A 12,118-nucleotide genomic window follows, 5' to 3' on the forward strand; every position below is an offset into this window, starting at 1 on the left:
ATTTGATGATATATATTAGCAAAGAATTATATTTGTACATCTCATACGTAAAAAAAAAAAAAAAAAAAAAAAGATAAAAACAAATTGAAAACAGCAACCGGAAAACTCTATGTACAAAATGTACAAACATGAGGGGGTGTTACGTATTATGGGGGAGGGGGGAAATAACATCTGGTTAAAATATCACGAGAGCTCATATTGAGCGCCGTGTGCATGGACAAAAATGATGGCAATAAGGTCACTTAAGAAATTAATTACATTATGAAATTAAATTTCAAATTTAGAATCTTAAATATGATATAGATAAGCGATAACATCTGTTTTTATTACCCTCTTTAACATCTTTGAGTGCCGACACCTCTGTCAAACACTGTGTCAGTTTTTTGTTTTGACGAACTGCAGCCTAAATCCTCCATATTAATCTTAGAGGTTACAATCAAGAGAATTTAGTTTGTGAACGTAATCCAGATTTGGATCAGCACCTAAATTTGTCAACATGACGACTACGATTTATCAGGGAAACGGCAAAGGGCCAGCTGTCCTTCACAAGGGACAAAATATTATACAAAGCGCATGACACAGTTCCCTAACTCTGTCTTACATTTTACAATCTTAATAGAAATAGACATTCTTTGACTCTGGGTAGAATCATACTGTATCGCTGCTTTAAAACAGGGAACAATATGGATGATGGAGGGAGGGACAGGGGTTACAAATGTCAAATCCATTTACTGTACACTGAGTCAAATAACATGGGTTTCACATATCAAAATCCATTCTTTCACTTCTATTGGCACAGCCCTACTGTATACAAAAAGTATTACACGAGGGTAGATCAGTTCACATCATAAAACAAACAAACAAAAAAACAATTCACAAGAACCAATATTTTTTTTTAAAATATCAAGAAAAAAAGAAAGTATACATATAAAAGTGCTTTATAATGTTGATAAAACAGCACAAAATTGCTATAAAAAGGTAGAAGAACTTTGTGAAGCCGCACCATATTGTTGAGGATTTTGCACCTGACAGTTTTTCAGTTACGAGAGGTGGAAGTTGATGAGGAGAGTTACCCGGCCTGGCCACCCTCCCTCCCTCCAGCGACCACACTTAATAACAGTTGTACAGTAATGTCATTGGTCAGGATGAAACTAGAAAAAAATAGTTTCACAGACGTTGATCTTTTTTTTCCCGTTTTTTTCTATGATTTTTTTTTTCTTGTTTTTTTTTTTTAGAATGACAGAAAACATCATTTCCCATGTGGCTATAGCTTCACTTTCTGTTTGTGCAGATCCAGGCAGTGAGCCTGAGTGTGGCAAGGCTGAGAGATTAAATGAGCACCAGTACAAACTGTATAAAAGCTGTAAAATGCAGAAAAGAGGACATGCTCTATTTTGCAGTCTACTGTCTCTCACTTCCTTTGAAGTGAATGAAACGGCACAGAACAGAATTTTTTTTTTCGTTACGTGTAAAAACATCAAACACAAGTTATTTCAGCAACAGGTTAAAGAGCGCCGTATTGTCTAGAGTTGTAGTGCCACATGGGCTATGATGTTTTTCATCATCTTGGAGCACCATGGTATTGTAACCATATTACAGTAGTACCTTTATTACCTTCAGTTGTGTATATAAACTGTAAACAAAGAGGTATATGTGATCTGGTGTTTTGGATTCTTAGAGACACAGCTCTCCTGACACTGAAGAAAATCGCCTTTCACGTCACATCTCTGTGAGGCTCAGTAGCTGGAAGCATGGCCGCACTGCAGGTGGGAATCTTGCAGCCCCGACGCACAGTACGCTCACACAGCAGAAACATTTCACATATCTCATTTCCTATCTCTCGGGTCTTTCCCATCGCGTTGCTGTCTCTTTTTAAAAACACATGTTTAGCACTTTTCTGTCTCAGTGTCTTGAGAAGAAAGCATAGTCTCAAGTATAGCTTGCACAAACAAATCAACAATACTTGATAACACTGCTAAAAGGTAAAATGACATATCAAAATTAAATAGAATAAGAATTACAATTCAAATACAAGAAATAATGTGAAATCTACGTCAATGTTGCGCTTGCAAATTATACAGGAGTATAATTTGAGGATCAAGGCTCTTATTTCTAGTCACAACATACAGTTGTAGTTCCTAAATGGTTCCAAGCAAGTTTTCTTGCTGCTCAAACACAGGCAAAGTAATCTTTAAGTGGTGCAAACAGGTGGCGGATAACCGGGACGCTCCATGATCTGCCCAGGAGCCTTTGCCTTGCCAGTCGGCTCATGTTGGACACGTCCGTATAGTGGACTGGGAAGCCAAAGACCCTGACAGAGAAATGAGCCAGACACAAAGCAACAAGCGAGACAGACACACAGGCAGGAGTCAGAACAGGGGAAGACACAAGAGGATAATTTTAAGATTTTGATCTCTGAAAGAGCTGTGAAAGGTAGTTTGAAGGACGATCTTAATGTTTACATACCTCTCCATCTCAGTGCACCACAGTATGTCTTCCTTCTCGTTCATGTAGACAGGGAAGTGCTGGTCCTTGCCCTGCTTGATGGAATTAGACCTGGTGGTGATGGTCCTCACCTTCCCAAACTGACAGAGAAAGAAAGGGAACAAGAGAAATATTAGTCTGTGAATATGTGGGAAGATTAGGAGACAATGGGCCCCTGGGCACAGATATGCAAAGGGCCCCACCATCTCTCTTACACAGGAGCAAGACAGGCAGACTTTGTGCATTTCTTTGTATTCATTATACATATTTTTGTGGTTTTGTGTCTCTTTGTGTTTATTTTCTGTCACCTTGTGATTGTTTTCTGTCTTTTTGTGGTTGTTTTGTGTCTCTTTGAGATTATTTCACGTCATTTTTGGTCGTTTTGTGTCACTGCGTAGTTATTTTATGTCACCTTGAGGTTGTTTTTTGTCTCTGTGGTTGTTTTGTTTTCTTTGAGGTAAATTAAATGTCATCTTTTGTTGTTTTGTGTCACTTTGTAGTCATTATGTGTCACCTTGGGGTTGTTTTTTTGTGTCTTTGTGGTTGTTTTGTGTCTCTTTGAAGTTGCTTTGTGTCTCTGAGATAAATTTATGCCATTTTTGGTAGTTTTGTGTCATTTTGAAGTCATTATGTGTTGCCTTGTGGTTGTTTTTTGTCTCTCTGTGGTTGTTTTGTGTCTCTTTGTGGTTTGCTTTGTGTCCCTTTGAAGTTGCTTTGTGCCTCTTAAGTTGTTTTATGTCTCTTTGTGGTTGTTTTGAGTGTCTTTGAAGTTGTTTTGTTCCCCTTTGAGGTAATTTTATGTCTTTTTTTATCAATTTGTTTCACTTTATAGTCATTCGTGTGTCCTTGTCACTGTCTTTTGTCTCTTTGTAGTCATTTAGTGTCTCTTTTTGGTTGTTCTGCCCATTTTTGTATTTATTTTGTGTCTCTTTGTAGTTCTTTTGCAGCTCTTTGTGGTCTTTTTGTGTCTCCTTTTAGCCATTTTGAGTGTCCTCCTGGTCAGTATGTGATCATTTTAGCAACATTTCAAAAGGCCAGGGTGGCCCCTGACACTTTGGGCCCATGGAGTTTAGTAATCCATCCATACATGAATCTAACTAGCTCTATGTTTTTTATTGTTTTGAGTGTCTGGCTTTTTCATTAGGGCAGGTTAACCCTAACCCTAACCCACACAGATCAGATTGATTGATTGACCTGAAGATTATGATCTCACTATTGAATTAAGCCCTTTTAAATGGTTACCTCTTATCCCCACTAGGAGCCACCAGTGTGCAAAGTTGCTTACTCCTGCTGTGAGCACTGAAATAAGTTGTGTGTTTTTGCTTTTCTCTTCTGCTTTTAATTACTTTTTTGCTGTTGTTTTGCATTACAATTACAAATCCCACTGTCCCAACCTGATATACTCAATTTTGAAAACATATGATGACAGAAAGCAAACATAATTTATCTTGTGCAAATCAAAGCTTGAATTCACTTAATGTAACAGAGTTTGGACCAAAACCTCTGCCAAATCAATATTATGTAAGCACTCTAATGATGCATGCACTTCTGTTGTAATATATTTGTTGCATCAATGTATTATACAAGTACCTTAGCTGTTCTGCCGTGTTCTAAACAGTCCTGGAGGTCCACTCTGTCATTGCACATAGCACTCAAAGGCCTGAAAAGAGAAAGAACAGGAGCCACAGTTTATATTAAGGCTTATGGTATAACCTCATCTATCAAATCTGATACTTGGCAAAGTAACTGCTCTTTATTTTCTTTGCTGATTGTAGTCTGGGAACACCATGTAGGCTATTTAATAATATTGAGTTGGTTATGTTTTAAGTGTCCTCTAAAATAGACAATTCTTATATTCAGACTGATTATATTTACACAACACTGGGTGGGCTGTATTTCTGGAATCCAATGGGTCTTGTGCACAGAGGCGTTCACAAATGTATTTTGTGATTAAATATAAGTGACTCTCTCCACAAAAATATTTTTCAACACACACAAAATTTTATATTGTATATAAATGTAAAAAAAAAAAGACATCCATATATTAAAAGATGAAGTTCACATACACATTTCTAATGGACATTCGTTTTTTTTTTTTTTTCTGGTTTTAAATAAATAAACAAATGTATGCATGGAAAAGTATTTGTAGTTTTCATCCACACCATAATTGGCTGTTACTACATTTGTATGTTGAACCTGTGTGTGAACTTAACTGCTACGCCTCCATTCACAGCTTCATTCTTTAATGAGTTATCTGTAGCCAATCAGATGTCTCCCCCCGATTCAGCCAATCACGTGAGCTAATATTCGAGGGTGATTAAAAAAATACCGTTACATCTGCGCAATCAAACTGTTGCGTAGCTGCCAACCTCACCTCGGCTAGCGACCCCCTGAGTGTAAGTGAAACTTATCACGTTAAGCTTGTTACCACCTTATAGTGAGTAATTAAATGTTTTTGAATTACATCATTTATTGAAGTTTTGACATTAGCTCCGTCAGTTAAAGAATTATTTGACACCTTTTACGTCGACTAAAGTGTCGTTTAGCTAGCTACGTAAGCTAACTAGCTAGCACTTACTTGTACTAATCCCACACTGTGAAGATACTAAAATATAAGTATATATATATATAAGTTCTGCATTCAAAACCTTAAGGTAAAACTATGTAGCTTGCTCTTACCAGCAAAATGTACTTATAAGTATCAAAAGTACTCAAATATTTCCTTTCAGTGTTTTACTACTGTATATGGTTTTTTGACATTAATATTACTGCTTCATTAATGTATATGTTGCACTGTATCGCTTTAGATGTCAAAAGTTGTGCTTATTGTATTTCTTTTATATACTGTTGGGTAGTTTAATCTACAGCAATGCGTCTTTTTGTATGATATGTTAATAGCATGGCTGTCCTGTGAGAACTATGCATCTCTAAAGAGTCAACTGTTCATGTTGTCAGAAAAACAACCCTGTTAAAAGCTTTGAGATGGCATTTTCCAGCTGACCCAAGAGGGTTTATAAATAGTTTACTTTGCCTTAAGAAGTAGGATAATTTTCACTTATACAAACACATCTATCCCAACTGTCATTGGGCGAGAGGTGGGGTACACCCTGGACAGGTTGCCAGACTATCACAGGGCTGACACATAAACACAGACAATAGTTCATGCGCACATTGCCGCCTATGACCAGTTTAGAGTCACCAGTTCACCTAGCCTGCATGTCTTTGGACTGTGGGAGGAAGCTGGAGTACCTGGAGAAAACCCATGCATCACAGAGAGAGCATGCAAACTTTGTACAGAAAGGCTCCCACCCTTCTGAGCCCTTCATGTTTCAGTTCATCACTTCTGAGCCCTTCATCCTTTCAGTTTATCACAAACATTCACAATCAGCAGATCTGTTGATGTATAGTTTAACTGGACAGGAAGGGGATGTAAAAAAAAAAAAAAAAGTAAGCTGTCAGACAAATGTAGTGGAGTGAAAAGTACAATATTTGCCTCTGAGATATAGTGGTGAAGAAGTGTAAAGCTGCATGAATTGTAAATACTCAAGTAAAGTACAAGTACCTCAAAATTACAGTACAGTACACTACATTACAGTACACTGTTATTACAGTAACAGTGTATAGTGTGCAGGATTTACTGGCATCCAGTGGTGAGGTTACAGAATGCAACCGAGTGAATACCTGCCCTTGGCTCTCTATTTCCAAGCATCTAACAGATAACGTGCCTCTCCAGAGCCAGTGTTTCCCACTGTAGATATAAAGGGTTCACTCGAGGCTAACAAAAACATGACTATTCTTAGTGTCAGGTGATTTTACACTAATAAAAACATAATTATGAATATTATACCTCATTTCTGTGAACAGATCTCCCTAAATCCCCCACATTGGTCCTTTAAGTACAGTACTTGAGTAAATATACTTGGTTACATTCCATCACTGTAATGAAGTTAAAGGAGCTATATGTAAGAAATCTAAAACAAATAGTCGTAAAATCCTCCTAATATGTCACAGAGACTAAGGAATAATGTTCATATAACATACTGTTCTCACTGACAGCAATAGTACAGCCAGAATATTCGCATTTAAAAAAAAAAAAAAAATTACGGTCCGCAAATCATGTTTATGTTTTGAATTTGTGTTTTGGCCTGTTGTGCCACCCACCGCCATCTACCAGTCAGGCAGTCAGTAGAGTCTCAGCATCAGTTACAGTTACGACTGAGCTACAGCAGCACAGCAAGCAGCATTAGCAGTGTTCCGGTATATAGCATTAGCAGCCGGCTCCGCCGCTGTATCCCGGCAGCAGCGTTAGCAGCAGAGAAGCCGGACTTGCTCAAACGGTCCACTGGAAAACCGAAGATCAAGGACGCGGCGCCGCGGCCCTGCCACAGCAGCCGCCCATGGGCAAACAAATCAGTCTCCAGCGTGCCACTGTCCAGCAACCTCGAATCTGTAGAGGAGGGGGGGGGCGGACACGACACGCGGCAGTATTTTGAATTTGAGTGCAGTAACCGTTTTGGCCACATTCTTACATACAGCGCCTTTAATGTTATTAAATTATTAAAAATAGAATGTATTTTTGACATGGGCTATTGACTCAAGCCGAAACAGCAGCAGCATGGGCTTTTGTGCAGTTGTTAACTTGGGAGCTGTCCCCATCCCTAACCGCATCGCTTGAAGTGAGCAGAACAGAGAGCACACCAGCCAGCACTCTCACTACTCCGCCTTCCAGTACCAATACTAGGATGAGGCAGGCTGTGACAAGGTAATGCACTCAATGTACTTTAGCCTGCTATTACTACATTTGGCAGTGCAATAAGATCAAAAGATGGCTCAGTCCTATAGATGGGTAAACATCTGATATTTGAGCTGCCCTCCATTTTACTAAGTGAAGTTAATGTTCGGCTAAGGGCTTTTCCACATTTTTCCATAATGGCTCCATCTCCTCTTATGCTGCTATAATAGCAGATGTTTTCTATCTCTGTAACCCCTTTTACATTGCCTCTTAAAGATGGGAGTTTCACCTCCCCATTTTGTATAAAAGGTACAATCCCTGAACCGGGGGACAGAGTTGTCTTGCCTTTAAGCCGAAACAAGAGCCAAGAGGTTCAGGTGGCAGGTTATGTCATCATTTAACCTTTGCTAATGGTCAGTTACATATCCTGATTCTGAAGTCTGAAGAAATCATTTGTTTGATTTGGTTACTACATGACTGGTGTAGTCACTATCTTGATTAGGGTAAGTGTTATTTCCTTCCTTGTGTAGAACACTGGCTGCTGCTTCCCTCACCATTCAAACACCAACCTGTTCATGCCAGGAAGGTTACCCCAGAAGTAGCGGGCGCGGTGGGCAGCAGACACTTCCTTGGCATCGATCATCACTGGGTTGCACTGAAATCCAAATAAAGCAGAGGAAAAGACACCTGAATCCAAGGTAAGATGCACTTCTCCGCAGAGTGTATCACAGTACAGCGAAGTAGAGTTTGATAGCACAGTATAACTGGTATTGAAAAAAATCCTTGTATAGGTTTGACTGATGTAAAAATTAATCTAGGGTCAGGTGAAAATGTCCAAAAAGTCAGCTTCAATGCATTTTACACATTATCCCACCATTTAAAAGGGTTTCAAAAGCCAGGCAGGTCACACATTAAACATAGCACATCAGAACTATAATAAATCATAAAGATAAAGAGTGTTCTCTTCTCATGTTCTGTGTAAAGTTAATGAATTAGTGCCACAAGGGGGCATTCATAAGCCATCAATCCTTGTCTCACTGGAGTCACATCATACTGTATCTACACTACAGTCAAGATTTAACTAGTTCATAGAAGTTATGATCTGAAGGATTAGATAAATCTGTAGGAACAAGTTCAATGGACAGAGAGAAGCTGACCTCTAGAAAGCGAGATATGTCCCTCTTATCGCTGACACCCATGGCAACCACATTTTCAAAGAGCCAGAAGAAAGGCCGGCTCTCCCCCTCCTTTGGCCGAGCCTCATGGAGCAGCCTGTAAAACTCGAAGAACAGGCGTCCGGTGCCCTCTGTGGGAGAGAAACAATCACTGAACAGTGCTGAAGTACAGTAAGGGGCACATACTGATGATTTTTGGTGAATTGTATGTTATAGATAGATATTCAACAGTGAACAGTTAACCTACCATAAAGACCTTTCCTAGCAGGATTGACTATAGAAAGGTCATTGCATGGGCTTCCACCAATAACTAGGTCAAAGGGACCCCACTCCTGTATCTGTATACAGATAAGATACAGAGTCAGAAACACAGAGATAAAGACAGAATCAGTATAGATAATGACACGTTGTAATATGAAGTGATGCAGCATTGAACCCCTAACCTTTGTAGAGTCTGGTGGATGCTTTAAAAATGTCTTCATTGTGCTCTAGTCTCCAGTTTCTTACTTAAGTAAGTTCATGCACTTTCATAATGAGGCAATTCGACTTTTGCAATGTCAGTGGCCAGGAATAATGTAATATGATGTTGGTAAATTGTGGATCTGGCATATTAGGGACCTGGATTGTCAGGCAAAAGAAAGACAACAGATTTTATGTTTGGGAGAGTTAGTGTCTACCTCTCTTTGGCTCTCCAGTGTGAGAAAAGAAGACCCTCTGCTGGGTCTCATGCAGTAATATTTTTGTTTTCTTATCCTAAACTTCTTCTACATTTTTTGATGTGACTTCATTGTAGTTTTCCAAATCAGATTCACCAAACTCTCTTAAATCCAGTCATGTTTAAAGCCAAAATGAAACTCCGACTTCTAGGGCTCTGGTCTTGTTTCCTTTGTTGAATGACGATGACAGACTACCATTGGTTAGTTGGCTTGTGTTTAAGTTAGTTGGCTAGTTAGCTGTTGGCTGTAGTCTTTGTGGTGTGTTCAGGTGCAACTTTTTTACTGTTGTTATTGTTACTATTAACTAATAGGTAGAGTAGGTATAATTTACAAATGAATTGTTTGACTTGCTGACTAATATACTTAATTAAAATTTAAAGGATATGCATGGGTCTTATTTACAACTCTGCAAGCTTTTTTACAGTGTACTTAAACAACAACAAAAACCACAATATAAAGAAGTCCTATGGCTGTTTTTGTTTTCCTTGGTGTTCTTTTTAATTATACATATACACTGGAATTGCAACCATGTAGGCGTTTTTCTTTAAAATGAGCTGTCAAAAAAACAAAACAGACAAAAAAAACTGCACAAACTTGTGATAATCGCTAATTTTATCATATCAGGTTAATGTGTTTGACTCTGTTTGCAGGCATTTTATTCACAAAAAGATTTTTTTACCCTGCAGAGCTTGAAGTCATGCTGTGAGAAATGATTAGAGGAAACAATTAACCTAAATATTAATAGTACAGCTGTTAATGATGTCATCAGAGCAGCGCTGTACTCTGACAGAAATAGAGAGGGAACTGTTAAGCATGAGATAAAATGCTAAATAACGTCTCTCTAAAGCAAGGCGGTCGCTGTAAACAACTGTATATCTTACCAGCATTCCCAGCAGGGAAACGTAAAACATCCTAATAGGGGGTATTTCCATGTATATTGGAGCCCTATTTTATGATTAAGGATGATAAGTGGGGCATTGGGGAGAGCTTGTTAATGTAGGGATACACATGAGAACTGCTGGGCCGATTATAAATATGATTTGGGCATCTCCACTTATTGATTCAACCTGGACTGAGTCTGTTTCAGTCTGGGTCAGTTGGTTTTGACCATTAGGAGATCAAATGATACAGTATGTGGTGTTGAGAAATTGAAATACTTTGGCATCCGATTCAGCAGCTGCTTATTTCAAACATGTTTCATATTTAAAACTGGAGTCGTAACCACTGATATGACCTGTATCTCACTTGAGTTTATAGTCTGTGTTGCCTTCATGCCTCCATTCACCATCTCATTCAAATAGAGCATTTTTCGTCTTTTTCTTTCCCCTTTTCTGCACAGATTCTCTTTTGAATGTGTGTTTCTGTTTTGGTACAGGAACATGCAAGAATCAATACTCAAGCAGGATTTCTGCGGTTGCTTAGCAACACATATGTAGTCATAGCTAACTATAACTCAGTCATTCAATAAATGCTCATTTCCTGCATGTAAGACTTAAAAAATCAGTGTATGTCAAAACAGTTAATAAGAGTGATTTACTACTGTTGTATACGCCAACTCCATGTATGCATGTGAAGCATAGTACAACTGAAAAAAAGACCATGCAAGCACACTTCATACAACCCTAAGCATAGAAAAAAAATCAAACTCACATGCTTGCGTGTGACGTTCCTCACATCGCCAACATACATGATGCGACCCTGATGCCGGACGATACCCACAGTGATGGAGTCTTCACACACTTCAGAAGCTACATAGCGATCCACTTGGATGCCAAGTTCTTTTAGCACCAACAGCCCTGCACAGAATGGGGTCAAAGGTCAGACAGAACATAGATAACTATAGATAAACCCTTCAAGATTTTTCCAAAACAAGCTGTGTCTGACATATGTCGAGCAGTACCGAAAATAATAATATAATAATATTCACACAGTTCCTGAAACATGCTCAACCCACATCAGTCTTCCCCTGTCAATATAATGCTTTGATATCACTCCCAAACTGACTGATAAACTCTTACAATGACTATTATGGTGTTATTAGAAATTATTTTATGTGTTCTTGAAAGAACAAAGTTACCACAAGGGACCCACTGTAAAAAGTGAAAAATTAAAATTATTTACTGTGCGATGAGATTGTATATCGTGACATGGAAGTTGGCTAAAAGGATGACTTTGATTTTACTGTGACCAAAATGATAAGGAAACGATGCATTCAGTACAGAAAAGGGGTCATCTATCGTAAATGGATACAAACAGAACATTTCATACAGATTTTGATCAGATAAAGGCGATCCACTTCTTGTCTAACCTGTTGCTATGCCGTCAAATAGCGACAAGACACGAATGGGCTTCCTCTTCTCCACCATGACTGGGGGGTAAAGCTTTGGTGGATCCTGAAATACAACACGGAGAGGGGGGAGAAAATTAGACACATAGGAAAAAAGACTCCGCTGTCAGACAGTGGGATTTATAGCCTGAGGGTCCATTACTCACAAAATCTTGGTCATGATTATTTGCAAAGAAGTGCTGGAGACGGCTGGGCCAGTCAGTGCGACGCCCCAGTAGACCAAACACACCCCTCTGACTACACATGTAGCAGTTCCAGGGGTCCTCTTTGATGGCTGCGTGTGCTGCTCCTTGTCCAACGAGGAGATCGACACACTCCACACAGAAACACCTAAACACAGGGTCAAGGAGGTTATTTAGTATAAGGGATGATATGTCTATCTAGTAACTAGTAGAAGATAGGGTTGAGTTGTTGCATGTCGATATCAATCAAATGTGAGTGGCTTTTCTAAACTACACTCTTAGAAATAAGGGCTCCAAAAGGATTCTTCCCAAAGGGCTGAGGTTCTACCTCGAACCATTTATCTGAAGAACCCTTTTTTTAAGAAAGGGTTCTTCAAGAAATCTTTTCAAAGACTTACTTGACTGCTGGAAAGATGGCCTTTTAATAAAACTAGGATGTCTTTGCAGTAGAAAGATGCAAATACTTTTTAAATTGGTGCAAC

General features: G+C 38.9%; 1 protein-coding gene across 5 annotated transcripts in view; it reads right to left on the minus strand.

Moving 5' to 3' along the window:
* Window positions 1-49: 49 nt before the first annotated feature.
* The window catches only part of dnmt3ab (DNA (cytosine-5-)-methyltransferase 3 alpha b), a 55,250-nt gene continuing 43,181 nt past the window's right edge, over window positions 50-12,118 (minus strand). For 4 of the 5 annotated variants that reach the window (XM_049596805.1, XM_049596806.1, XM_049596804.1 and 1 more), the window contains 9 exons: window positions 11,601-11,784; window positions 11,416-11,500; window positions 10,758-10,903; window positions 8,639-8,729; window positions 8,374-8,522; window positions 7,786-7,871; window positions 4,075-4,144; window positions 2,467-2,585; window positions 50-2,311 (listed from right to left, as the gene is read on the minus strand). In XM_049596805.1, coding sequence (XP_049452762.1) covers window positions 2,170-2,311; window positions 2,467-2,585; window positions 4,075-4,144; window positions 7,786-7,871; window positions 8,374-8,522; window positions 8,639-8,729; window positions 10,758-10,903; window positions 11,416-11,500; window positions 11,601-11,784 — 1,072 coding nt within the window. In that variant the 3' untranslated portion in view covers window positions 50-2,169. The other variant, XM_049596807.1, reaches the window with a different exon arrangement.

Source organism: Epinephelus fuscoguttatus, linkage group LG14 (genome assembly GCF_011397635.1).
Source record: "Epinephelus fuscoguttatus linkage group LG14, E.fuscoguttatus.final_Chr_v1".
NCBI classification, from domain to species: Eukaryota; Metazoa; Chordata; class Actinopteri; order Perciformes; family Serranidae; genus Epinephelus; species Epinephelus fuscoguttatus.